We start from the raw sequence: 27,867 nt of genomic DNA on the forward strand, positions 1-27,867 counted from the left end.
AAAAAAACTACAAATAACATTTCAGCAAGATATACAAGCTTAATTTAATTCAATAATCCCTTAATATTGATTAAAAAGTTCTAGTTCCATTGGCAGATTATTTCACTTATAAGATGAGAAAAATATAAGTGAAATAATCTGCCAATGGAACTAGAACTTTTTAAATCAGTAGTAAATAATAACTGACTTAAAACAAGCTCATATATGTTGCTGAAAAGGTATTTATTTTATTTAAAATGTACTAGCATATTTACACTGGAAACTAGAACAAAATTCCTTGGTAAGATTTTGTGTTTTTGCAGTGGAGATGATCTCTCTTATGTTTTAGGAGTCCTAAAATCTACAAAAAGCTGCAAATTTATTATAAATATGCCAGTAATTACCACAAAATATCACGGTAAACCTTTTACTCCATATTGTCGGCGTATTAATAGCAGAAGCTGAACTGTATGCCATAATCAAAATTAACTCAAAGGGTTCAAATGCCTCACTCTGTGTTATGAATCTGTATAAGTTTCTCTTTTTGAACTGAGTCACTGTTTGTTACGTTTTCATTAATTGATTGATTTACCAGTAATCTTACTGATTTGACACAAGTGCTTTAATTCACAGTACCTTTATAAGCCCATAAAAATAAAAACACGGATTATTGCATACTATGCTCATGGCACACAAACCTCAACTCAGGTTTTTTTTGTCTGTTCACTTTCATCCACACATTCAAATCCCAAGTCCTCCCTTCCCCTCAGACTGACATTGTTACATTCATTGCTTTGTTTTTTTTTAAAATGCAGTCTGATCAGTGCGACCCGTTCGGGTGTGCAATATTGCTGAGGAAGCTTTCTATCTTGGAAGACACGCCGCCGCCAAACCCTTCGCGCTGCAGTGATCTCTGAAACGAGCAAAGTGCACAGACTGTCTGTGCGCAGCATTTCTCCGGAAAGGACGCTAACAAGAGGGAAGCCATTTTTGGTTTCAATCATAAACTGAATATACAGCTGTGGGTAATTCTTTTCAGCTCAAGAGGTGAAGCTAAAAAGGGAACCAAAAAAAAAAACAAAAAGGTTTCAAATAAATAACAAATCACAGAGGAAGGTTAGAATATAATATAGTATATATAAGAAGTGATATTTCTTATCAGGTCTTAAATATATACCCCATTAATACTTTTGGGTTTTATCATCATAATGAAAATGTTGAGTAGAAAAAATATGTTTCTGTCCGTCATCCACAAAAACTAAACTGATCTCTCATCTGATTAAAACAACACACACACCCCAGCACTGAAATTAACATTTAAAGGTGACCTATTATGCTTCCTTCAACGGGTTATTACATCACATTTCTCCCCAAAATAATTCTTAGAAGATGAGATTTTAGTTTTGCAGAATGAGCTGATTTAGGGCCTGTCACTTTAAATCCAAATAACCTGCTGCTGGCCACGCCCCCCAACTCAACGTTTACACTCGCACGTGAAAATGGCTGCAAACAGATGAGCAATTACACAACCGTACATCTTTGAAAAGCAGAAGAAGAGCCTCCTGCACAATCAACAAGGATGCAGCGAGTGGTTTCTGGATGGTAAGCTAACATCAAAACACTTGTTATTTCCAGTAGCCATTCTACAGCGGTGAAACCAGCTGACCAAACGTGCTGGATCTCTGCTTGGTTGCTAGGTAACGGGCTGAATTCCACTGGGGTTGCTAGGTAACAGGCTGATTTGTCATGTTACATTCAGAAGGGTTTTGAAACGGTTCCTTTTCCAAAAAACATGAACTTATTGCCAAAAAATATCTGGGTGGGATGTTTTAAAGCACTTAGGGCTGTTTTTATAAGCAGTAGAGACCCAAATGGAAGCATAAAAACGTGCCAAATGTGAACTTTGCATAATAGGTCCCCTTTAAAATGCCAACATGGAGGGGTTTCCTCTGCAGCTCAGCAGGTTGAGGAGGGTGTGTCTGACACTCACAAGTTGGAGGGAAGCTTGGATTGTTTCTGTTCACTGTCTAACACTTTAGCGGGAGACTGATTGCCAGCGGGCCGATTCCAAGGCTCAGGCCCTGATTGTGTCCGACTGACGGGACCACCCTGACCCGGGATGGCAGTGTAGGGTTTGTTGACCGCCATGGGGGAAGGGAAGCCCCCCGCCACCCCCTCTGAGGAGCCGCTCACCACCGAAGGCCTTTCCTGGTGTAAATAGCTGTGAGAGCCTGAGATTGTCTTTATTTCCTGGGTAAAGAGATCCGCCGAGGACTCTGCTGTTTCTCTCAGAGCAGAGCTCTGAAAGCTGATGGCGCCGGGCGGCTCGGCATGGTGAACCGTCCGACTCATGTGTGGCAGGGCTGCGGAGAGGCGGCGTGTAGCACGGCGAGGCCTCTGCAGGAGCCGTACTGCGCCAGGGAGGCGAGGGCCGAGTGCTCAGGGAGAACCTGTGGGAGGAAAACCGACTGCAGTCCCTGCCAGGGTGTGCTGTGCCAGAGAGGCGGCCACCCCACTTACGCCGGCCGCAGACGGCGGCGGATTGATCCCCGCCGGCGGCTGCCTGCTGGTTATGATGGGGAAATGTGGGAGGTTGACGTTGCTGGATGTGCTGGTTGCTCTGTTGAGGCTGGAGGGGTGGCATGGCTGCCGCAGCTGGCTCAGGATGGGGTTCACCGAGCTGCAGATCAGAGGGCTGATGGCCGGGGCTGGAAATCTTCCCGAAATCTTCCCCGGCGCCCCTTGCTGTAGCAAACCTAGAGGCTGAGGCGGAGCGGCCATAGCACCGAGGAACGGCTGAGGGTGGAGCTGAGCGGAGCAGGTGTAGGAGGGGAAGACTGGGGTGCAGTGAGGAGGCTGGTAAAGAGGCTGCGGCGTGGGCTGTAGGCTGCTCGTAAAGACGGGCTGTGACATCACCGTGGGCGATAAAACCGCGGTGGAGTGATGCTGTGCCAAAGAGAACCCCAACGTCGGCGTCTCAACTACAGATCTGGGTTTAGCAGAGCTAACCGGGGAGCCAGGAACTGAACCAAAGCTGCTGAAGGCAGTCCCTCCCATGTGGACCCTCCTGGAATGGTCCTTCATGGAGGAACCAGGAACCAGAGGACTATGGAAGAGGATGGGAGGAAGCTGGGAGTGATGGGCCAAGGCTAGAGCCAGTGGCGTGGTGGCAGCGGCAGCCTGCAGCGGCGCCTGGACCAGCGGCGTCCAGATGAGAGGGGTGGGGGACGGCGGAGCGATGGGGATGTTCAAACTCTGTGCAGTGCTGCTTTGGATCAGCTGCGTGCATTGGGCCATGTCCCGGTCGTGCTGGACGATTCTTTGGATGATTTCTGTTTCGTGGAGGTTTAATGTGCCGGAGCTTTGGTGATGCTGGACTTTATGCTGCAGAATCGAGTTCCTCTTTCCTGTGAGAACAGAAGAAGGAGAAACCATTCAGCTGCATTGGAGGGTGGGAATCTATGGGCCTGTCGCAATTAGCAATAAATCAATTAATAGCAAGATAAATCAAAATGAGCTCCAACCCTTCATCCTACCATCCAACCATCTCTTCATCCAACTCTCCATCCAACCATAATTCAAATCTACAAACTTCCACCATTTTTGTGTATGAACCAGCATTTCACAGTAACTAGTTACATTTACTTGAGTATTTTTGGGGAAATTAACCAGAAATATGTCTGAGGTTTTTTTATTAGACATATCAGTTTAATATCACCAAAAGATACATACATCTTCAAAATACCAGTGGAGACATACAAAAATCTGGTCAACAATTACACTGCAAAAGCACAAAATCTTAGATAAATTAACTTACAACATGGTAAAAATGTTTTGTTACAAGTGAAATAATCTGACAATAGAACTAGTACTTTTTCATCATTAATTAGGAATTATTTACTCACAACAAGCCTCTATATCTTGCTAAAAAGTTAGTTTTAAGTTAGTTTTGTCTGATTTCAAGTGTACTACGACATTTGCACTAGAAACTAGACCCAAATTACTTGGAGAAATTTTGCGTTTTGCAGTGTATAAAAAGCATTTGCAAAGATTTTTCCAGTGATTGTTGAGGACAGTATTAATACCTTTTGGCCTGCAATCCCTGCACCATTTTCTGCTATTTTGAATGAAAACTGTTTTAGATTTAAATCAAGATGATAACATTTGGGCTTACCAACAAAACTTAAGTAACATGTTTTATGCTTCATTTAATTTTCAGTAAATATGGTGGATTTTCTGCTGAGAACCCATAAATCAGGTTCCATTAATAAAATAGATGGATCTGACCATGACTGATTCCAGTTAATTATTCACACTTCTAATTAAAATCCAGAAATCTCATTCTGTCTGACATTGAATGAGCCACGAGTCGCAGAGCCTTACAAAGTATCCTTACTCTTAAACTTTTTCACATGTTGCAACATTACAACCACAAAGTTAATGAGATTTTTTTTCTGAGTTTTAGCTGTTTTTGGCAGTTTTTCTCTCTCTAGTACAAGCAAAGCTGCCTGGAGACAAAGCAGCTGTTTTTAACACCAAAAAGTGCTTCTCCTAAGTATTGGGAGCTGGACTTAAAAGCACAACCTGCTCTTCAGATTTTCTTTTGTAAAAAAGATTTAGAAAATCATTTGTCTTTGTTTTTATGTCTATCACATGAAAATCCCAATCAAATCCAGAGTTTGTACACTTTTACCAACACTTTTCAAGCATTTTCAAGGCACGTTTTCAAATTTTTCCAGCACCGCACTTTGGAGATGAAAAAACCCCACTAAATTAACAAAAGAAATCCCCCAATTTCAATAACTTTGTTTTACATATAAAATATAAACCCAACCTTTATTTTAATTACAAAGATCTATAAGTCATTGAGCCACTAGGAATAATAAATATTCATTACGCTGTAACAATCCAAACAAAGTGTAAGGTAAATAACCTCCAGAATCAAATTAGATGGTTAAAAATGCAAAGAAAGTAACAAAAACATCTAAATGGCATTTAGCAAGGAGAAATACTTTTGGTAATTCTAACTGACCTAAAAGAAGAAAAGTTTAGTCTGATTTAACTTCAGACAATGAGAAAAAAATATGTCTGTGTTTTTATTAGCTGCATGAAAATATTTAGTTTAAACTTTAAATAACACTTTCCAAATTTAGGCTCTTAATGGAGCGTTAGATTGCTCTTTATTACAAAACTGTGCAGTTTTAATGTCAAGCACTTTCAAGGACTTTATGCAGAAATAAATAACTTTCCAAACCTTGAAAACACTTAATTGGAATTCTAACACTTTCAAGGATTTCAAGCACCGATACGAACCCTGCAGTGAAGTTTGTGTTGTAACTTAAAAAATGTGGAAACCTTTGAGGTGAGTGAATACACTGCAAAAACAAAATCTTACCAAGTATTTTTGGTCTAGTTTTAGTGCAAATATCAAAGTTCACTTGAAATAAAGTCAAAACTAACTTCCTTTTTAACAAGCCTGTATATCTTGCTAAAAAATTACTTTTAAGTTAGTTTGTCTTATTCCAAGTGTACTAAGATCTTTATACTAGAAACTAGATGAAAATACTTGGTAAGATTTTGTGTTTTTGCAGTGTAGCTATGGAATACAACACAAACTGTTTCATATGTCTCAATAAGACGTAGATAAAAGACACCATTTTACTTTATTTAGTTGTTTAGACGTATCTGAGAGTTCTCCAAAGCTCACCGATTCGGTCCAGGCGGTCGAGGGCGACGGCCTCAAAGGCCCTTCTCATCATGGGATACTCCTCCAGCACCTCGTTGAAGTTGTCTACAGACAGAGAGTACAGCCGGCAGTAGTTATCTGCTCGCACGCTGGCTGTCCTTCTGCCTCGAGTCAGCAAGCAGATCTCTGCAAGGACAGAGGAAAGTAAAGGTGACCTATTGCTCTTCCTTGAACAAGTTAGGATAGGCCTATGGGTTACACAATATGTTCATTAAATATTTTACACAAAATCACTCCTAGTCAGTTCTGCCTATTTTGAGCTTCTTTCAGAATGAGCACTGCAAAAACACAAAATATTACCAAGCATTTTTGGTCTAGTTTCTTAGTAAACTTGAAATAAGACAAACCTAACTTACAAGTAAATTTTTAGCCAAGATGTAGAGGCTTGCTTCAAGTAAATAATTCCTTAATATTGACAAAAATGTACTAGTTCCATTGGTAGATTATTTCACTTACAACAAGACATTTTTCCCATGATATAAATAAATTTATCTACCAATGGCACCAGTACTTTTTCATCAATATTAAGGAATTATTCACTAAAACAAGCCTCTTTATCTTGCTGAAAAGTTACTTGTAAGTTAGTTTTGTCTTATTTCACGTGTGCTAAGATATTTTCACTAGAAACTAGACTAAACATACATGTTAAGATGTTGTGTTTTTGGCAATGAACTGTTGTCACTTTAAATCCAAATAAGCTGCTGCTAAAAATGTCTGCAAACAGATGCGTAATCACACAACTGTTCTTTGAAAAGCACAAGTGGGGCCTCCTGCACAACCAACAAGAATGCAGCAAGTGGTTTCTGGATGGTAAGTCGACATCAAAACACTTGTCTTGTCCAGCTGCCATTGTACAGTGGTAAAACCAACGAGTGCTGGAGCTCCACCTTGGTTGCTAGGTAACTGGCTGGGCTTAGCTGGGGTTGCTAAGTAACACTGTGGCGCCAGTTGTATTTGATTCAGCAAACAGGAGGTTTTTACAATGGTTAATTTTCTAGACACTAACAAACATTAACTTGTCGCAAAAAGACAACTCTGTTTTTTTAAGGACTTTTAGGCATAAAAATGTGCAAAATGTGAATTTTGCATAATATGTCCTCTTTAAGAATACTGTTAATGTATGATCAATGTTAACGGAAGAGATTAAAAAATGCAGGGATCATTAACTTCTAACGCCTTACATGATGGCAGAGTTCATGTAGTTTTAGATCCATTTCCAAAAGAACAGTGAGGAACAGTCATTAGTGTGAGACAATAAAATGTTGGCCGCCTGATGCCCGAACCCCCACAGATGGAGCACTTAATGCAATTTCTGCAGCTTACAGTTTTTGTCCTGACCTCATCTGCCATGCCAGATCAGAAAAATAAAATAATGCCCCATTAAAAAAGAGAGGGGAAAAAAATGTACCGTGACACATAAATCGCTTTTTCTGTCCATGACAGGCAAGTTCACGACACAAACACACTCGCATGGTCTCAATTTCTGTTGTCTTCATAGGAACAACATCCAATTATTAATCTAGAGTTCTAATTTAGGACATTTTCTTTAAATTTAAGTCTTTTTTGATCATGTATTGAAATCGTATCAATCCCAGAGTACAATAATTAGAAATGTTTCACTACCAGCTTGTTTGTTAGTAGTCATCGTAACATTTGGCGGTGTGCGCCTCTATAGCACACTGTTACAGGTTGAGAGGAAGCACACAAGAAGAAAACAACTGGAAAGTTTGACATTTAGGCTTTAAACAAAGGGCAAAACTCCACAGATGGACTCAAAGATTGCAGAGCTTTGCTCCTCTTAGAGGCCTTTTAAGGAGATGACGATTTTAACCAGCTGTAAAGTTCAGGAAAGTTAATCTGTTGAGTGCCTGCGCAAACTAAATCAAAACAAATCTTACAATCACCATTCCTTCGCACATGTTAAATCAGCCTCACCGCCCCATCCTCTCCTCTCTCTATCTGCCCAGTGGGGTGATGTGAAAACTTCACCTCCAAAATAAGAGCCGTCCGTCAGCTTGGTGTCTTTGCTGCTCTTCGTAATGACGCTGACGACGCCGTGCTGGATGAAGTACATCTTCTTCCCGATGGTGCCCTCCCTGATGATGTAGTCGCCCGGTTGGAAGACCTCGAAGCGCAGTTTGGTCAACATGGAGGTGACAAAGTTGGGGTCGGCGTTGGCGAACAGAGGCATGGAGGCTACCAGTTTGCGGCAGTTGAAGTTGATGATTTCCTGAGGAGGACGCAGGAAACCGGCCGTTAGTGAAGGAGACCCGTTATTCCTCCTTAAACAGGCTAGGACACGTCTACGGGCTACACAAACATGTTTAGCAGATTTTTTTTGCACAAACTCATTTGTAGATGATAAGATTTTAGTCATTTCTGCCTCTGATGAGTTCCTTTCAGAATGGGCTGCTTTAGGGCCTCTTTGTTACGTTAAATACAAATAAGTTGCAGCTAGCCACGCCCCTCAGCTCAACGTTTACATTCACACGTGAAAATGGCTGCAAACAGATGTGCAGTTATACAACTACAAATTTTTGAAAAGCAGAAGTAGAGCCTCTTGCACAAGCAACAAGAAGGCAACAAGTTGTTTCTGGATGGTAAATCAACATCAAAACACTAGTTTTTTCCAGCAGCCATTGTACAGCACATACAGCAGTAAAACCAGATGACCAAACGTGCTGGAACTCAGCCTCAGTTGCTAGGAGATGAGCTGGGCTTTGCTGATTTGTAATGTTACATTCCTGAGGTTTTTGAAATGGATCATTTTCCAGACACCAAAAAACATGAACTTATTGCCAGTTGGGTGTTTGTTTCAGTACTTGGGTTGTTTTTAGAAGCATTAGACACCCAAATAGAAGAACAAAGACATGTAAAATGTGAATTTTGCAGAATAGTTGCCCTTTAAAAAAGTTTTTCTTTCTCATTATTCCGTATGTTTTTTTTAAGTGCTTAATTACTTCAGTGCTTAATTACTTTCATCAGTTGATGAAAATTTCAACTGATTTTATTAATTCATACATCAAAATCCTCAAGTTGAACTGGACTCTTCTGCTATATCTTTTGGTAATTTCAACTTTCACATATTTTTGAAGCAGTTGTACTTTTATGCAAATTTCACCTCCATTGAAATACATTTAAATTTTTCAAAATTCCACAACATTCCATCCAAGACTTTGTTCTCTTTGACAGCTTACTGCTTCTGCTTGCTTCAACTTAGAAACTCCATTATAATTTTAAACAAATCACAAGATGTTAAACTCTCTTCAAAAGATTCAGTCTTTTGATATCTCTTATGGTTTTTCTAAAATCACAATTTAAGTTTTATGCAGACTTTAGTCCGTTTTCAGTTTTACAGTATAATCCAATGAGGAAATCCATCAACTGCCACAGTGCGCACTCCAGTAACCAACAACTTTTCAAGTTTTACTGCTTTTTCATAAACAAAATGCTGCTGTTCAAACATATTTCACTCTACAAGAATAAAACTAATCATGGGTTTCTGAGGAAATTTAAGGGTCATTGCCGTAGGTCTTACAGTTTTCTTTCAATCTTTCAAACATTTCTGGAGCGCAGGCCTGTCACCCCTCTTTGTATTTCCTCCTTGTGTTTCTTTCTTCTGCTCTGTTTAGATCAGAATGTCTTCTGGTCCTTTCTGTCTTCAGCTGTATTTTGTCCTTCCTGCCTTTAACTGTCTTTCAGTCTTTGTCTTTAGCTCTTTTTGCCTTCAGCTCCCTCTAGCATCTTCTGAGTCTATTCAGTAGGTAATTCATTATCGCAGCTGTTTCACAAGGAACGGTAATTTTTTGAGTTTTTTTATTTAGTTTTTGCTTGGCCGAGGCGTTCTCCACGCTGCATGTGTATATTTCAATCATTATAAAAGCAGCTTAGTGCTCTGTTAATAAGGTTCTCTGCCCTCATACGGCCGTTACTAATCAGATTACAACACTATTAACATTATCATGGAAAGTAAGGCAGCCATATTGGATTATATCAATAATTATCTGAGCGTCGTTGAGAATGGGATGCTCTCATTTATGCTGACGTGGTACAACTTCTATGAATCCAAATTCATTTGGGCTTCACATTTTCGTAAACTGACCTCTCGCAGCGGCTCATTCAGCTCCTCCAGGATGCTCTCCTCGTCGAACATCTTGCCCTGATAACGATGCTCGTAATAGTCATGGATTCTCTGCCTCATGTCAGCGGGGAGCTTGTGGAAGGACATGTACTGCTCCACTTGCTTATACTGTGACAAAACAACAAGATTTTAACTTTTAAAACCCGTTCAGAACCGCTCCAAGAATCCAACTCGCTACGGCAGCTTTAAAGCGACTGCTTCTCCTGCAAAGACAAAATGCAAAGTCATGTCAGAATGAATATATTAACCTGATTGATGTGCTGGCTCAGAGGTGGACTATAATGTATCTCATTATGTTAACAGTCAACTGTCAGGCCATCTGTGAAACCTGCTCGCAGTGCGGTGTTGTGGCTCTGCCCCATCTGACAATTACAGTTGTGCTCTGCAGGCTGCAGCTAATGACATTAACCAGCGTGTCCTTCAGCAGTGTACTCTACCAGCAGAGCAGCGCCGACGATCACAGCACCCAGTGTACGTATGGCGCTTCCTGCCATAAGCCTCTGCTCTGAGGTTATTAAATCTGTGCCTTATCTCTCTCGTTTTATCCCTCACAGAGGCGGACATGTAGATCTAATAGTGAGTTCCCCTGGTTATTCCTCATCTTTTTATGTTTTTGTCACCTATTCCATTTCACATCAAAAAACAGTGAAGCTTCTGCTGTCTATCTATAAATATTTAAACAGAATTTAGGTGAAAAATAAGTTTTTGTAACAAGGGTTAGGATCAGGGTAAGGGTTAACGAACTATCATCAAATAAAAAACAGAATTTTAACCAGATATAAAATTGTATTTGTTATGTTAATATAATACATACAGTGCCTTACAAAAACATTCACACCTCTTGAGGCTTTTTCTGATTTGGTCACATAACCTCAGTGCAATTTATTGGTATTTTATTGGGATGATGCATGCAAATTGCATGCAGGGTTTCTGCAATCTTCATCAACTCAAACTGTAAGACTTTTTAAGACGTTTTAAAAACCATTTTGAATAAAATTTAAGATCTGTGTGAGAACAGAAATGTACAAAAGAGAATACAATATTTCATATACATATAAAATTGCACTTACATATAAAATATGCTAAAAATACCCATAAAAGACGCAGAAAGCTGGCCTAGCTATCTATCAAAGCTATATTAGCAGCGTGTTAGCAGTAGCCTTAACTGCCTCGAGTTAAAATAAAAATTAAAAACTTATAAATACAAGTTCCAGGCATGATGAAATTTAAGACCTGTGATTAAAATATTTACGGCCTACTTACATAAAAAGAAGACATTTTAAGGCATTAATTTTAGACAGTTAAATTTAAGACTTTTTAAGAATGCATTTTATTTTTACTATGTGATTATTATTAAGGCTAGTGACATGCTTGTGCATAGATGGGAAATAATGTCATAATCTGCCTGATTGGAGCATTTCTTTTTTCTAAAGGTTTAGCTGCTTAAAGGTATCCTAACACAACAAAACAAATCTCACCTTTTCTTGGTACTGCCTCCTTGAGGAGTCCAGAGACTGGATCAGAGCTGTGGCGTGACCCACAAACATGGCAAAGCAGGTGGCGCCCACGATCATGCTGAGGATGGTGAGCCAAACGTCGGCCATGCCGATGGGCGGGTACAGGCCGTACCCGATGCACAGCATGTGACTCATGGCTTTGAACAGGGCATAGGAGTACTGCTGACCCCAGGTGTCATTCTGGAGGAGAAGTGGAGGCGGAAAGAGAAACTTCCATCAGTAAGTTTGCTGCAGCGCCTGCTGCAGCATCGTATCTGTGGGAGCTTTGCTGGGAGCTTTCAAAAAACAGATGGTGAGCATTTTAGCCTGCCTGCTGGAAACCATAACTGCTTATGTTTAAATTAGTGTTCCTAATATCATGCTTAGCAGTTACTTTAGCTTCTGTTCCACCAATCAATACACAGAGGATCAGAAAAGTAAAATGCCCAAGAAGAGACAGAAAGAGTAAAAATATTTTAGTCATTTAAACACTAATATTTAATATGTTAACGAGGAATAGAAAATCTTCAAATATGGCCTGTTAAGTCTTTAGGTGTGAAACGATTAATCGGTTTAATCATGATTAATCGACTATCAAAATAATCATCAACCAATTTAGTAACTGATTCATCGTTAACTGGACTATACAGACTGTAAAAGGGGCATTTGCTGAAAGAACAACAGAGCCTTAAATAACGTAAAACTATACAAAATATATACATTTTGCATTTAAGATATAAAACAATCCTTTATCTGTAACTACAGCTCTGGAAAAAATGAAGAGCCCACTGCATGAACCCCATTAAAAACCTCCTGGTTATTCCTACCAAATATTGATTCCTGAACTCTTCCTGAGTTAAAACATCAATATTGTTGTTTCTAAATGAATATGAACTTGTTTTCTTTGCATTATTTAAAGTCTAAAAGCACTGCATCTTTTTTGTTATTTTGACCATTTCTCATTTTCTGCAAATAAATAAAATATTTTTGCTTAGGATTTCAGAGACATGTTGTCAGTAGTTTATACAATAAAAGAACAATATCCATTTTACTCAAAATGATCAGTTTCTTTGATTTTACTTTTTATAGGTATATGTTTAAGTGGTCTTTTATTTTCCACAGCTATATGTCCTACCCAGAACTCCTTAAATCACATAGCTTAGCACACTAAAGAAATGCTGCAATTTAGTAAAAAAAAAAATATATATATATATATATACTGTATATTTTCTTATTTAAATTTTTTTTTATTGTTTTTTGGATGTTTATAATATTGTATAAAAGAGGCTTAAATTAAACAATTTTTTAATCCAATTAATCATCAGAATAGTCAATTAATCGTGAGTTTAATCGATTAATCATGAGATCAATCGATTAATCGTCAGGATAACCTATACTTCATCAATAACTAAAATAATCATTAGTTGAAGCCCTAGTTTGAATACAACATAATGACTTCACATTGTTATTTGGGGATTTTGTATTTAAAAGGAACATAATTTGCCCAATAATTCTCTTACCACCATCTTGTTCCGGGTGACCCAGCAGTCCGGAGGGAAGTCCTGCAGCATCGGCACCAGGAACTGCAGGCAGCCGTCCCAGTGGCACAGCAGCAGCATCATGCCAATCAGGTTCATGATTCGCACCATCGCACTAGGCAAGATCGTACGTCATGTGAAAGACCTACAATGAACGGGAAGCATAATGAGACAAGACATGATAAAACGCTCACACTTTGAAAATAAACTTGTGATTTTTAACTCTCTTCCCTGGCATTTGGGGATCTGAGATGAAGTGCAGCATCTATTTTAGAGCAGCAGAGGCTGTTTAAGTGGTTTTAATCAGTTAGTATACAGCGTGGGTAAGCACTGTCTCAAAGAAGCAGCTTAAAAATTAAAGCTGCACCAAGAAATTGGCATATTTTTAGCATCATTTAGCCAGGATGGAAAAATCTAATCGTTTTCTGAATATTGTGCGAACCAAGTTAAGAGCTACCAGGCTGTGCTGACAACATCCCTCTTCAGTGTGGTTGCTGTTACAGAGTGAAGAAGACTTAGTGGGTAGTAATGATGCAAAAAAAGACACAAAGGGACACAAGCTGTAATTCAAAAGAAAAACCTAGATTTTTAACAACATGTCTAGAAATCTGGACCAGGCGGTGCTAGAAGGGACCTCAGAAAGTGGGAGGGAAGATGAAGAAAAAACCTGAAAAAAAAAATTTGAAGAAATTTTTTTATCATAAATGTTTAATTATATTTTTTTATATAAAAGCTAATCTGTCTTTTAATCATTACTATAAGATATAAGATAGCGTAATGTTATTTGCCATACTTATCTTTCTGATTGCCTGCCAAATTTATCCAACTACTTTGCTCCGCAAGCTAGGATTTATTTAGCCTCTTTGATATCAATAATTATTGATTAGATTTTTCTATATATCTGCAATTGGTGATGTGATCTTTACTGTTTTATCCACCGTTTTCACTCCACTCTGTTGTTGTTTGTTGTTAAGCATTTATGAAGCACAGTGGTGAAAACCTCAAACTGCTGCTGTGGCAGTTACTCAGCAGGTTGTTGCTAGGCAACCAAAGAACGAGTGAGTTGCTAGGTGACCACAGAGAGAGTGAGCCAGTCGATTCCTGCAACCTTGTTTACCTGGATCAGAGTTCAGTGAAAAGACTGAATATTTTATAAAAGGTATTAACTATTGATATTGATCAAGTGTTTATCATAATAGATACTGTTATTGATTTATTGTCCAATCCCATTGGATAGTGAATAAAAGTGAGAAAAAACATTCTAAAAGTTTGCGTTTATTTACATATTTTGCAGCCCCTGCCAGAAGCTAATACTGTCTGGGAACCTCTGTTCTAGGATATACCGTCAACTGGTTTTGTGATGCTAACTACATTAACTGACTAATCGAACATGTAGAAACCAGTTTAAAATGTCTTTTAGGTGATCATATCTGTCTAAATTTCAAAATAATATGAATCGCAGTGGAATGGAGGAGTTTCTCTGCAGGGAAAGTTTCTCCCAGAACTATGTTCCTCGGCTGGCCTGGGATCGGCTTGAGATTCCCCCAGATGAACCGACCCAAGTTGGCTGGAGAGAGGGAAGTCTGGGCCTCTCTCTTTAGGCTGCTACCGCCGGATTAAGCTAAAGGTGATTGATTGATTGGTTGATGGATTTTAGAATAACATAAACTATATATTTACAGCAACCGCTTTCTGACGGAGTGGTCTGAGGATTCCCCTGCGTTCTAACTGATAGAGAATAGACAAAAATATAATCCTTGGTTTCTTTTAGGACAGTACCCAATCATAGTAATAGTAATTTACTGAGTTATTTATAAATAAAATTTATTTTATTAAAAATAAAGTCCTTGGCATTCCTCCAGTGCATGGCATCTACGTTTTTGGTAAGTGAGTTAGAAACAACTGTAGAATCTGATCTATGTTTAGATTGTTTGTATCAAGCTGGCCTTTCTCAGAAAAAGCTCATTCTGCTTCATTCTCCTACTACTCTCCAATAACACAGTAACTGCAATTAAGTGTATGCTCTTTTCCTATTTTTTTTTTCTCTTTATAAAAGTTACATCATGAGTGTCTGGGGTTTTCAACAGCAGCAGTATTAACAAATACCAGATTTCTTTTTCTTCAGGAAAACAGAAGGAAAGGAAGGAAAGAAAGGTTTATCCTTCCTGGTAGAGCACAGTACCAAGTGGTGGAAAGATAAATTTCTCAATGAAGCTAGAAGAAACTCCCTGAGCGATTCTATAGCATCTCAGGATTTTAAACTGTAGAGACTAGTATTATGGAAAATTGTAGTGGTTTTGAAACTGTAAAGCTTTGAAAGTATGATGCTTGACATCAGTATCCAGCCCACTGATTGATTAAAAAAGAGAGGAAAATAGGAATCTCATTAAATCAGTACTAGCTTATCAAAGCTTTACAAAAACCAGAAGTCTGAAACCAGCTGCACAAATCTGATCTCTACAAAACATTATTATCTAGAAACAGCAAGTGCTTGTTGCTTTCCTGAGCTAAAGAAAACAGTCTAAATGTTTACAGTAGGGGTGCAAGTTATTGATTAACAAGTTAATCTAAAGTTGCTCCTGCTCGATCTAATAGATTAACTAACAACAAATTGATAAGTGGCCATTTCTTAAAAACCTGAGTTTTGTCTTGTATAAAGAGGGACCACCATGTTTCCACAAGGGCAACATTTTTCATAATATTATGAACTTTTAAAACAACTTTCAAATGTTGTTTTAACATCAATTTATAAGCTTTTCTAATGCCTAAAATTAGGTGTGCACTGATTTATCTGTGCCGATTTCCTTAATTCTGGGATTTTGGTGATCGGCCGATACTTAGACGTGAAGCCGATCTTATCCGTTAATCTTTTCTACCTCAGCAATGTCTAAATATCAACCACTGTCCTGTTTTTCTCTGCTGATGAGAGAGTAAAAGACTGACAGAGCAGCCCACCAGGTCATATCTGCATGTTTGCAGTTAACAATAGTTACCCCACTGTTACCAACTCAGCAATGTTTTTGCCATTCTTAGCAACATTTCAGACAAATTAGACAATTTACGGAATCATTAAATCAGGGTGGATAGTAAAATGAAGATCTACCTCTTCCCATTGGTGGATGTAGCGAATGAGTCTGGAGAGACGCAGCAGCCGCAGCAGACTGAGGATCTTGGTGAACCGGACGATCCTCAGGGCCCGGGCCGTCTTGTAAAAGTCAGAGTCTATGCGAGTTTCCACGATGAGGAAGATGTAGTCCACAGGTATGGAGGAGACAAAGTCCACAACGAACCAGCTCTTCAGGTACTTGACTTTGATCTGGTGCGGGTCCAGGATGATCTCCGTGTTGTCCTCCTTAACGATGCCGGTGCGAAAGTTGAGAACGAGGTCCAGGAGGAAAAAGGTGTCCGACACGACGTTGAAGACGATCCACGGCGGCGTGTGCTCGTCCTTGAAGAAGGTGATTCCCACGGGGATGATGATGAGGTTTCCCACCATCAGCAGAAGCATGGTCAGGTCCCAGTAAAACCTGCAAACAGTGGTGGAAATAAGACTCACGCCTTTGACAATAAATTTTCCTTCACAATACGTTGTCCCAGAAGTCATTGCAATAAACAATAATATTGTGGCTTTGAGACCATTTTCAAGTAATATAATGGCACAATAATGCAAGAGCACCGTCTAAAAGATCAATAAACTTTCAATTGTAATGAACATTTAACACTGGAACTGAAGACATCTGAAATATCCTAAATAAATAAACAAAACTACAAGTAAAATGAATCATGAAGTCTCTGTAAACAAAATTGTTTACAGAAAAATCATAAGTAAAATCCGACAGAATGTTTTTTTTCTGGTTTTGTTTTCTTATGCGTATGAGTATTTTTTCTGCCAAAGGTTAGAACAAACAAAGGAAAGAAATGCATTGAAGGCATTTATCCCCAGATAACAGAAGCTAAATTTGATTAAACAACTTTCTACAGCAAGAATGATGGATGTGCAATAAGCAAAATAAATCAAAGCTTTTCTTAGGCATGCATCATTTCATAAGTTGTCTGTTTTTTGGAGTTTAGATGATCGAAGTAAGTGCAGAGTCAATTGCATGAGTGTCTATGAGTGGAAATTCTGGACAGTTTCAAATGACAGCAGTGATGAAAATATTAGCAATTGTTTTAGGAGAAATGCTTTTCAATGTTTTTATAAATTATTGTGGACACGAACAAATAGGGACAGAAGAATTATTTTGAATAAGTCCAGTTAACACTCCAACAGAGCCAGTGTGAGCTGTGTGGGAAATGAGATGCATTTCCGATACGATTCTTTCCATGTGTTATCGTAAAGACGATAATAATAATAATAATAATAATAATAATAATTTGTGTGAAGCCAGCAGCAGCCTCCTTCTGAAACTGAAAATCCTGTGGAATAATGTAAAAAAAAACAAACAATGAAAATAAATTGATTCAGCATAAAATTGCAAGAAATTGTTGAATTTACAGAACAACCTATCATAATTCAGCTTTAAAAAGAAAAAACCGTTTTTGTTGCAAATAACTTGAGTTGCCCACAAGCAAATACAGTTTTTATAAACAGTGTAATTTGTATTTTTAAAACAGAGAAAAATAAGTTTAGTCAGTTATAGTTAAAAAATTACTAACTTTAATATAGGACCCTGAAAATATTTCAATTTACTAAGAACACAAAATCTTACCCGATTATTTTGTTTTTAGTTTCCAGTGCAAATATTTTTGGAAACTTGAAATTAGACAAATTGACCTAAAAGTAACTTTTCAGCATGGAGAGACTTTTTAAAGTAAATAATTCCTTAGTATTGATGAAAAAATGCTGGTTACATTAGCAGATAAATTAACTTATAACATGGGAAACATGTCTTGTTATTAATGAAATAATCTGCCGACTGAACTAGTAATTTTCCATCAACATCAGGGAATTATTTACTTAAAACAAGTAAAAGTTACTTTTAAGTTAGTTTGTCTGATTTCATGTTTACCAAGATATTTGCGCTGGAAACTAAACCAAAAATACTTGATAAGATTTTGCTTTTGCAGTGCATCTTTTATTCTATATTACCATCACATTAAAGTTTGGATATTATTCTAATATTTACTTTGCATCTAAACTCAATCAAGTCTTTTATGAGAAAAGGGAGCTTGAACATGTCAAGCTTTTTTCTTAATTTTTTTTACAGGCCTGGTTTTGTATGAGATCGCAGGTCTGGTCCATTTCTGAGACCTAATTGACCTCTAATCCATCCAGCTGGAGTTCTGGCACACCTAAATGTTCGGGACAAACCTCGGCGTGAAGAGAGAGACCTGCCAGGACGCACGCATCGCATCGAGACACCCACTGACGGCAAAATACGCCGTTAGCACCCAGTAGGTTCATGGAAAAAAAGGAAATGGGATGGGAATGTGAGAAGTCTGAGTCGGACCAGCTGTTCTACATTAAACAAGTCCAACTCCAGCAAAAAGGCACTAAAAATGTTGCATTTTGTGGCAAAACAAAACAGGTAGACAAGAGATACAGATAAAAATATGCATCCAGATACGTAAAATGCCTTAATGAACTCTTGTGTTTTAGTTGTTGTTTATTCTGTATTTGTTTGCAAATGGAAATTATAAGGTTCCCTTTTGAAGAACCACCTTTGCTCTCCTGTCCGTGAGAGGATCTGCAGGAACTCACTTCCTGTTGATTTAAAGTCTGTAAACAGTTTTAGTTCAAGAAACAAAACTTTGGTTATGTGAAAAACAGAACTGTACCCATTTTTGATGTTTTATGTTTCACTGTTTGTTTGTAGATGTTGTCAACATTATGCTGTGCTATTTTAAATGATTATCACTTCAATTTTTAGAGGTACTTTTTAAAAACCCATCTAGGGACCAGTGCTGCCAATTAGCCGTTGCTATTGCACTATTAAACATGGGATTGCTGTTTTGTTCAGTTTGTCTATGTCAAAGTGTATCTGTCCCTACCAAATAAACTTAAAAAATAAATAAATTCACTCATTTATCTACAGTTCTGTGATAACACAGATATTCATAGAAAAATAACGGAGATTAAAAACTATTTGTGTTTTATTTCCTGATGTTCGGGATCTAAATTCTGATCTAAATGACAAATTTTATTAATAAATGCCTTCAGCACTTCATAGTTAATCAAAGACAAACCAAACACTTACACAACAATTCAGTTAATGTATTGTTTTATATCGAAAGAATAAGAAATTATCGTGAGAATTTAATTTTGGCCACTGTTAAAACCTAAAATGGCTCAAATTAGCTGCCTGAAGCCTTCAGAAAGACAGTTTGCGAATCTGGTACAAAATTTAACGAATTTAAAATCAGCCGTTCTACTGAAGATATTCTTTAGATGAATGGCTTTCAAAACGCGCCAACATGCTGAGGCGCTGCCGTCCAAGCCAGTTTACCCAGACAAGCAGACCATAATAACAGTCTGCAAAGAAACAAAGCTGTCAGCTCAGGAACTACAGCAAGTTTGATGTGCAAGTGCAGGACGATCAGAACGAGACTTCATAAGTTTAACATTAATGTTCGACAAAAAACAGAACTTATAGGAGAGATATGCTTGGACAGATTTATATAAAACTGAGTAGTTTGGGTAGTATCTTATAAATCAAATGCAGCATGCCAGGAAAAGAAAAACATCCATTTTAAAGCAACAGGGTGGAAGTGTAAAGATGAGCTTAAGGAAAATGTGAACTAAAGCTGAAGAAGATCTGAACCCTGCAACTTGGCAACAACCCAAAAACCAGCAAGAATTTAGAAATGGAAAGTTCTGGGTCAGAATTGGGTCACTTCAGGCTGCAGTGTGAACACATAACCACACATGAAGGTGCTTCTATAACATGGAGAAAAAAATAAAAGTTTTTATCGCTTTATGGAGTAACATTTTGGCCTTACATAGAAATTCAGCTCGGAGCTAAAGAACGGGGTCAGCCACGATACAAAGTTGATAGGGTTATGGCCTTCACTTAAGGGTCCCGCTGCGGCAGCTTAGCAACGGTTGAACGTGAATCCCTGACCTGCTGGTTGGTCACAAAGAGCCTCAGTCATTAAGCCTGTCCTACAAGCAGAGAAGAGAACAGCTTCAACTTCTTTATCTTGAATTTAATTATTTAGAACCTGTACAAAAAGTAGGAACCAACGATGGGGATGGAGACCATTTGTCCTAATCAGCTTTCTGTTGTTCTCTGCCAAACAAAGCATTTGCATTCCTCTCCACATCTGGCCCGTTGTCTCTGCGCTGACACACTGGTCCTAATTGCACGTCCCCACTCTGGCTAAATCCACCGTTATCTCCTGGGAATCCATGTCATCTCCAGAAGTCAGCTCCCATCAGCCAGATGTTAAGTAGTTAGCATTACAGCTCAGCCCCGCGTCACAGAGCTGCAGAACAGCTGGATGAAGAATAAATAAATTAATAAAAATAAAGGTCTGAAATGGACCGCGCATTACTTGTTCGCTCACCGGCTCCCAGCATGCAACACAATGGCGTGGAGAGAAACTTTCTGATGCGAGGACTTTCAGTTAAAACACCTCTTACAGCTCACGGTTGTTTGAGGAATCTGTCAAGATCTGGGTTAGCGTGCGGCTACGTTAAGACAGCACAAAGTCAGGGGAGTTACAGGCAAAGTGAACAAAACAAGGCTTAAAATGGTGAAAGGAGCTTAGATCAATCAGGACAGCTGAAAAAAGGGATCACATTTGTACTAGAGATACTTATCTCTCACTGGCAGATCGCAGCTGAAGCAGAACAGCCTGCATGCAGCTCAGTGGCTTAACACACACCTGTACTGCGGCTCAGGCCCTCCAGCAATCATATTAAACATATTTGCACAGCGTGCCAGTTCAGGTTTGTCTGCTCCTGCGACCACAAACAGCGTTTGGTTCTCTAGTGTACAAGACAAAAAGATACAAGACCACAACATACACGGCTGTGGAAAAAAGAATCTTTACATTTTATTCTGTACTTTTTGTGTTGCTAACATGTTGGAAACGTACCAGTTCCATTGGCAGATCATTTCTCTTATAACAAGACGTTTTTCCCATAACTGAAATAATCGGCCAATGAAACTAGTAGTTTTTCATCAATATAAAGGAATTATTGGCTCTTTTATTTTGAGAAAAAGTTTCTTATAGTTACTTCAAGTGTATACTAAGGGATTTGCACTAGAAACTTGACCATAAAATACTTGGTAGGAATTTGTGGTTTTGCTGTGAAGCAGTGAAACATTTTCATCCTCAGTCCAATAAAATAAAACTTGGTTAAAGGCATAAATGTAACTACAGGGATTTTGTTGTCATTTATAAAGAATTACTGTTTTATTTCTAATTTTAGGAATAAAAATAGAAAAATGTGAAAGTTTGTTTTTTTATGGTGGAATGTTGATATTTGTGGGAAATTATATTGACACCTTCCTAAAATAATGGCCCAAGTCATTATTTGCCAAAATTTGTTTTGGCAAAAAATAAATAAATAAATTAATTTTAAAAAAATCAAACTAAAACAACACAAACAAGTGTTGAACCTTCCTCACTGCAAAAACACAAAATCTCACCAAGTACTTTTACTCTAGTTTCTACTGCAAATATTTAGTACACCTGAAATAAGACAAACTAACCTACAAGCAACTTTTTAGTAAACAATTTCTTAATATTGATGAAAAAAAAACTAGCTTCATTGGCAGATTATTTCACTTATGGCAAGACATTTTTCCTATAAGTTAATTTATCTGCTAGTGTAGATAAATTAAACTAGCACCTTAACATCAAAATTAAGGAGTTATTTACTTAAAACAAGCCTCTATATCTTGTTGAAAAGTACCTTGTAAGTTAGTGTTGACTTATTTTAAGTGTACTAAGATATTTGCACTTGAAACTAAACCAAAAATACTTGGCAATAGTTCATGTTTTTGCAGGAGAAGACCAGCCTAACAAAACTACTCCAAGAGTTCATCAATACGTCATCAGGAAGGCTACAAAACATCCAAAACAACATCTAGAGTTCAGCAGGTCAGACTTAACTCAGGTAAAGTCAGTCTGATTACATAGATATAAGCAAACATTGAGCATCAGATGGCTTTCTGTAGATGCAGATTAAACATGGCTGCATGTATGAGATGTGTTGTGTATGTTTTGTTTTTGGTTGTTTTGCTAAAGATGCAATGCAGCTGCATGAAAAAGTTACAGGAGAGAGGACAGTAAGCAGCATTAGACTGCATAGTAATAAATTAATTGTACAGATATAATTTAGGAAGAGTAGAAATAAGATGTGTAGATGTGTATAAAGTGGGATATCTGTGGGAAAGATTTAACAAGCTTCGTTTTCTTCCTACACTTTTTCAAACTGGATATGAAAGTTTTGCTTTTTTATTTTTTATTGCTTTTATGATATTACTTTGGTTGTTGTTCTTCTTCTTAATCAGAACCAACAGTTACCTGCATATGTTTATTACTTTTATAAACTGTGGAGTAATTATTTCAACATTTACCTTTATACTTTAATATCGGAGCGAGACCAAGAGAAACTTCTGTTAGTTTATTACTTAGCAACACAAAACAAGAATCAAACCTGGAGGAATCAACATTTAGCTTTATAAAAACCTAGAACTCAACCCAGAACAACTGGAACCAACATCTTAAGATCCAGAGAAACACCTATTAGCTTACAATTATTATTATTATATACAATTATAAGAATTATTATTCTTATTGTTCTTAAACACGGGGAAACAATATTTAGTCTTGTGCAATTTTTTACCCAAAACCTCTTTGTCTGTCCTTTGGTTGTTTTGTTTGTATTTCTTTCTAATTGATGTAAAGCACTTAGAACTGCCTTGTTGATATATAAATAAAATTACCTTAATTATTATTTTTCCCTCTGGCATATATTTATTTATCTCAAAATAAATAAAGATTTTGTTTTATTTCCTTTTGTTTTCACGATTCAACAATAAAAAAGAGACTATTGGAGTTTTAGGGTGACTCCGTCTGCAGACCAAACTCTATGAAAGTTCACGTTGTTTCATGTTTGGCACGTAGAAAACAAGTCAAACATGGCGGTGAAAGTTTTCTGCTTTACTACCTGAATGACTTACTGTAATATGTGAAACCACGAATCTTTCTGTCACAGAAAAACCTGAAGGATAAAGTCCGGCGCTTCATTCGTGACCTTCGGCTCAGATCATGGCTCTCAGAGTTTTTTGGGGGTTTTTCATTGCAGTTAAGTTTTACTTTGTTTGTCTAATTCAGTCAGTTTTAATTAGTTATTATCAATTAAATATTGTTCAGTTTTAGTTTAGTTCTTATTAATTATTGTTGTAGCTTTAGCTTTTTCAAGTTTTTCTTAATTTCTAAAAGGTCAAAGTATTTATATTGTCATTATGTTTACATCAATTAGGTAATAATCAACAGAAGACACCGACTGACTGGTGTTTTCTCCTAAACTTTTGCGGTCGACCTTTTGCAGACTGGCTTAATGTGGCGCGCCGTAATTTGCTGTTAGCTGACGTAAACTGATTGTGTTGGGAGGGAAAAATCAAGCTCACATCAGTGTGAAAGGCTAACAAATAGACTTATAAGAACGAAAACAAAGCATATTGTATCTATAATATGTTCAGTAGGTTTTAGTTAGTTTTATAAACGGACTAAATAGTTCCAGTTATAGTTTTTCCCCATTAATTACAGTTTTCTCAGTGTCAGTTTTTGTTTTTCATTAGTTTTCGTTATCTATAATAACTTGGCTCAAACACAACAGGACAATGATGCAGGACAAACCACACCAGGATGTCCACCTCTGAATGGCTCAAACAAAACATATCGAAGCTTTCTGAGTGGCCTAGTCAAAGGCTGTGCTTAAATCTAACTGAGATACTCAAGTCCAATCAGTTTTGCAAACCAGAGTGAACCAAACTTTTTCCACTGGGTTATAAAAGACTCACTGTTGCTGCTGCCAAAGTAATTAGGTTTAGGGGTGAAACACATTTTAGCATATGGTGAGTTTCTGCATAGTTTAAACAGTATCTTTAAATAGAGCTAAACAACAAATCAATAACAATATATACATCCCGATAAACACGAGATCAATATTAGTAGATAATACATCTGACAGAATATTCACTGAACTCTGATCCAGAACCGCACAGCATTCTGGGAGATGTAGGCAGAGGAAATGCTTTAGCTGCTCAACCTCTCACAGCCAGCTAAGCAAAGTTGGTGGAATCAAGTACTTGGTTACCTAGCAACAACTTGTTGAGTAACTAGTGGCTACCTAGCAACAACCTGCTGAGTAACTTGTGCAGCAGCAGTTTCATTTTTTGCCTCATAACTGCTTAAAAATGACAAACATCATGGAGTAAAAACTGTGGACAAAACAGGAAAGGTCACATCACCAGTTTGGCAATATTTCAGATTTTTAAAGCAAAAAGCTAATCAATAATGATCAATATCGACTGATATGAAACGATTAATATAGTGGTAAGTTTTTCAGTCATATTGTTTGTCCAGTTCTGTCTTTAAATGTGGTGGTCTGAAGCATTTTTGATAAAAATAGAAAAAGTGAAAACAGAAGAAATGTGTAGAGCGGGGAGGTTTGTTTTCACAGCACTGTATTTATTCCACCGTTGAGCTGACTCAGTCTGTGTTCGCTGCTCTTTTTATATTTTCCCACAAATGAAGACGAATGTCTGCAGCAGCAGCAACAGAACTTCCCATGCTCGCACTGATAAAAGCCAAAAGAAAAAAGAAAAACAAAATCCAGCTATAATCTTCAGAGCTGCAACTTAAAAAGGCTGAAAGAATTTGATCTAAGAGCCTAAAATAAATTTAAAAAAAACCCCGTCCTGATACAAAATGTGACCCAAAGAGACCCTGAAGTAACAACACCTCACAGCACAAGTTCAGAGTTAACAGCTGGACGGCCTGATTCCTCACCAAATCATTCCCATTTCAATCTCTCTTGTTTTTATTCTGCATCATCTTCTGTCTGTCTGTCTGTCTGTCTGTCTGCGTCCTGTGGTGTGTCCCCTCCCGGTCCACGCCGACTCCGCTCCATTAGACTAATTGTGTTGTAATAATCTCCACTGATGTGTGCTTCTAATATCTTGAATGGTCATGTTACCCTATTTTGATTACCCCATTTCCAAGCCGCTGCTACGCTTTCTGTAATCCACCGCTTGAAAACACAGAAGAAAAAAAAATGCAATTCAGATGAGTGCAAAAAAAAAAAAAAAACCCTGCAGTGACACACATCAGCGTACAATATGATGACAGTGAACCTCAAGGTTAAATGTCATGAAAATCCCTTGATGGTGGTGATACACATCCGGTCGAGCAGGGAAATGGTGCAGCGCGGCTGGGAAAATTAGGGAATTATGAGGGATGAGTGTAATAAAGGCATAAAAAAGCTGATAAGAAAATTAGTGGGTTGGATGGCTACACTGCTCCTGTGCACACGCACGCCCACACATCTCCAGGCTGGACGCAAGAAGAGCTTACGCCCTGTTCATGTGCTTTAAAAGCGGCACAGTGACCGGCAGAATGTAAGAGGATTTTGTTTGCAGAGGAAGTCCTTTTTGTTACATCAAACGTTTGCTGGTGATAATTGCTCTTGCATGGTTTCGCAGCTTCAATGTAAATTTATCTTAGGTTCAAATCTTTCTGCATGTTCGGGTTCTCTCGGGGTACTCCGACTTCCTCCCACGTGTCTGCCGCAAACGATTATTTTTGTTATTGATTAATCAATCATCTGAACGATTAATCGATTAATCAGATAAAAAAAAATATTGGCCAATTCTGGAGATTTTCATTTAAACCTTCTTCAAAAAGTGTACAAATAAACAAATTATTCAATTCCTTTTTCGAAAAAGAAAATAAACGCTTGATTATTTGTAGCAAAAGATGAATCTGCAGCAAAAATAAAAATTAATAAAAATTACGTCTAACATCAACATCTTGACTTAACATCAATACAGTGTAGAGGTAATTTGTTTATTAGTTTTTGGATTAACTGATTAAATAAGTTTTTTTTCCCACAGAATTTGAACCAAGTGAAGCTAAAACTGCCACTTGAGGACTTTTGGGGAGAACATATTGAGAAAAAAAGGGTTTTTTCTCCATCAAACGAAAGGTTTTTTTTATATTTTTTGTACAATTTTGGCTTAATTGCCTCTCTGAGTAAGTTGTTCTTTCATTAATTGGCTGTTTTTTGATGTCCAGTTAACAATTCCTTATTACTAAATTAGTTGTTGATTACTTTAACAGTCGATTCATCGCCAATAATCCAATTAGTCGTTTCAGCACTAGTCCGAAGACATTTACGATTCTTCAGGAGTTTAGGCTCCTGATCATGTTCTGTTATTAAAACAGATTTAAGATGTTTTTAATGACCAGTCTAACTCTTTGACTGAATCAACACAGTCTATAAATGTCTCTTTGTGGTAATAAATTACCTAAAATCACTGTACGGGTGGATTATCCAGAAGCCTGCGGACTTCACGCGTTCCCTCTCATGCTCCACGGCCCTCTCGCTGCCGAGCATCCGCAGGGAAAACTTGTTGACTCCCGGCTGGAGCATTGCCCCGAACTGTCGGTGCATGAAGCCGGCCTGGTACAGTCGGTCATCTTCGGGTATGACCTGGTCCGCGCCTTCCAACTTGATGAAAGTTGACTGGTCGAACACGGACGGCTGTCCGGGTGCGCCGACCTGCAGCCCGCCCGCCGCCCGGTCCTGGTCCCCCGGCTCCCCGGGTGAACTCTCGCTGGCCCCGGCGTCCGTCTCCGGCAGGAGGCACCGCTGCTCCGCTGGATCCGAGCCCGCAGGATGCCTCCCGGTGATGGAAGAGATGCTGCTCCGGAAAAAGCCACAGTCCCCGTTCAAGTTGGTCTTCAGCCCTGAAACGTCCCTTTCCAAGTCTTCGCTCCTGGCCTCCTCGACGCTCCTGCAACTGCTTGCGGGAGACAGAGAGGACAAATGTTTTAGCCGAATACTTTTCCTCCTGGTGTCCTTGTCGCCGCTGTCTCCTTCACTGTCAGTCACTGTGGGTTTTTGCACAATGTTTTGCGGCAAGCTGTAGAGCCGTTTGCGCATGGAAGACTGGAACCTTTCCATTTTTATTTATTAAAAAAAGAAGAAGAAAAGGAGGAGGAGGAAGAGGAGAAAGAAGCGGGTGCTCTCTTAGGACAGCCCCAGAAAACAGAGGGATAAATCATGGATCTCACACAGTTGGGCTCCCACTGGAGGCAAAGCAGCAACAGCGCATCCGCAGGATGGGTCGTATCTTCCCTGACACTTGGGACGTGCCGCTCTCCTCCGGCTCAAACATTGACATGAGTCGACGGTACGCAGCCGCTTCGGGCTGGAAAAAACACGAGAAACGCCAGAAAATCCAGGTGGGCTGAGAGAGACAGAGGCAGAGAGAGCGCGGCCGGGAGCGCATCAGGATGCAGCATGCTGAGCGTCGGACGTGCCGGAGTGGGAGAATAATGCTGCTGCTGATGCTGCTGCTGCTGAGGTCCTCAATGACAAAGCAGCATCTCCACCTCTCCGAAATACCCGAGCTCCCTCTCAGTGCAAGGTGAACACGCACACGCACGCACGCAGCTGGCACAGACATCCACAGCGCGTCGACATCGCTGATCCTCCCCGAAAAGCCTCCTGCTGTCCAATAACGCGAATATCGATGGAGCTGATCTATCGGGTTGCCATTGGAGACGGGATGCGCCCACCCCACCCTGCCAGGACAACTGGAGGGAAATATTCAGAGTTGGGGAGTAACTCGTTACATTTACTCAGTTACCTTTACTTGAGTAACTATTTTGAAAACATGTACTTTTTTACTTTTAATTGAGTAAAACGTCTGTTTTCTCTCCCCACTGAATGAAAAACAAACATGTTTTAACCAAAAATTCACCAGACACACGCCTGACGTT

At 38.7% G+C, this 27,867-nt stretch overlaps 1 protein-coding gene across 1 annotated transcript; it reads right to left on the reverse strand.

Annotated features, from left to right (window-relative positions):
• Nucleotides 1-786: 786 nt before the first annotated feature.
• On the reverse strand, nucleotides 787-27,804 carry LOC116733955 (potassium/sodium hyperpolarization-activated cyclic nucleotide-gated channel 3-like). Its single transcript, XM_032584997.1, is given in 12 exon segments — nucleotides 787-2,325; nucleotides 2,327-2,380; nucleotides 2,382-2,456; nucleotides 2,458-3,386; nucleotides 5,687-5,851; nucleotides 7,715-7,955; nucleotides 9,828-9,974; nucleotides 11,345-11,563; nucleotides 12,883-13,017; nucleotides 13,019-13,045; nucleotides 16,004-16,427; nucleotides 26,388-27,804. Coding segments are annotated over 12 exon segments (3,435 nt in total). The 5' UTR covers nucleotides 27,047-27,804; the 3' UTR covers nucleotides 787-1,965.
• Nucleotides 27,805-27,867: the final 63 nt, after the last annotated feature.

Source organism: Xiphophorus hellerii, chromosome 2, assembly GCF_003331165.1.
Source record: "Xiphophorus hellerii strain 12219 chromosome 2, Xiphophorus_hellerii-4.1, whole genome shotgun sequence".
In the NCBI taxonomy this organism is placed as follows: Eukaryota; Metazoa; Chordata; class Actinopteri; order Cyprinodontiformes; family Poeciliidae; genus Xiphophorus; species Xiphophorus hellerii.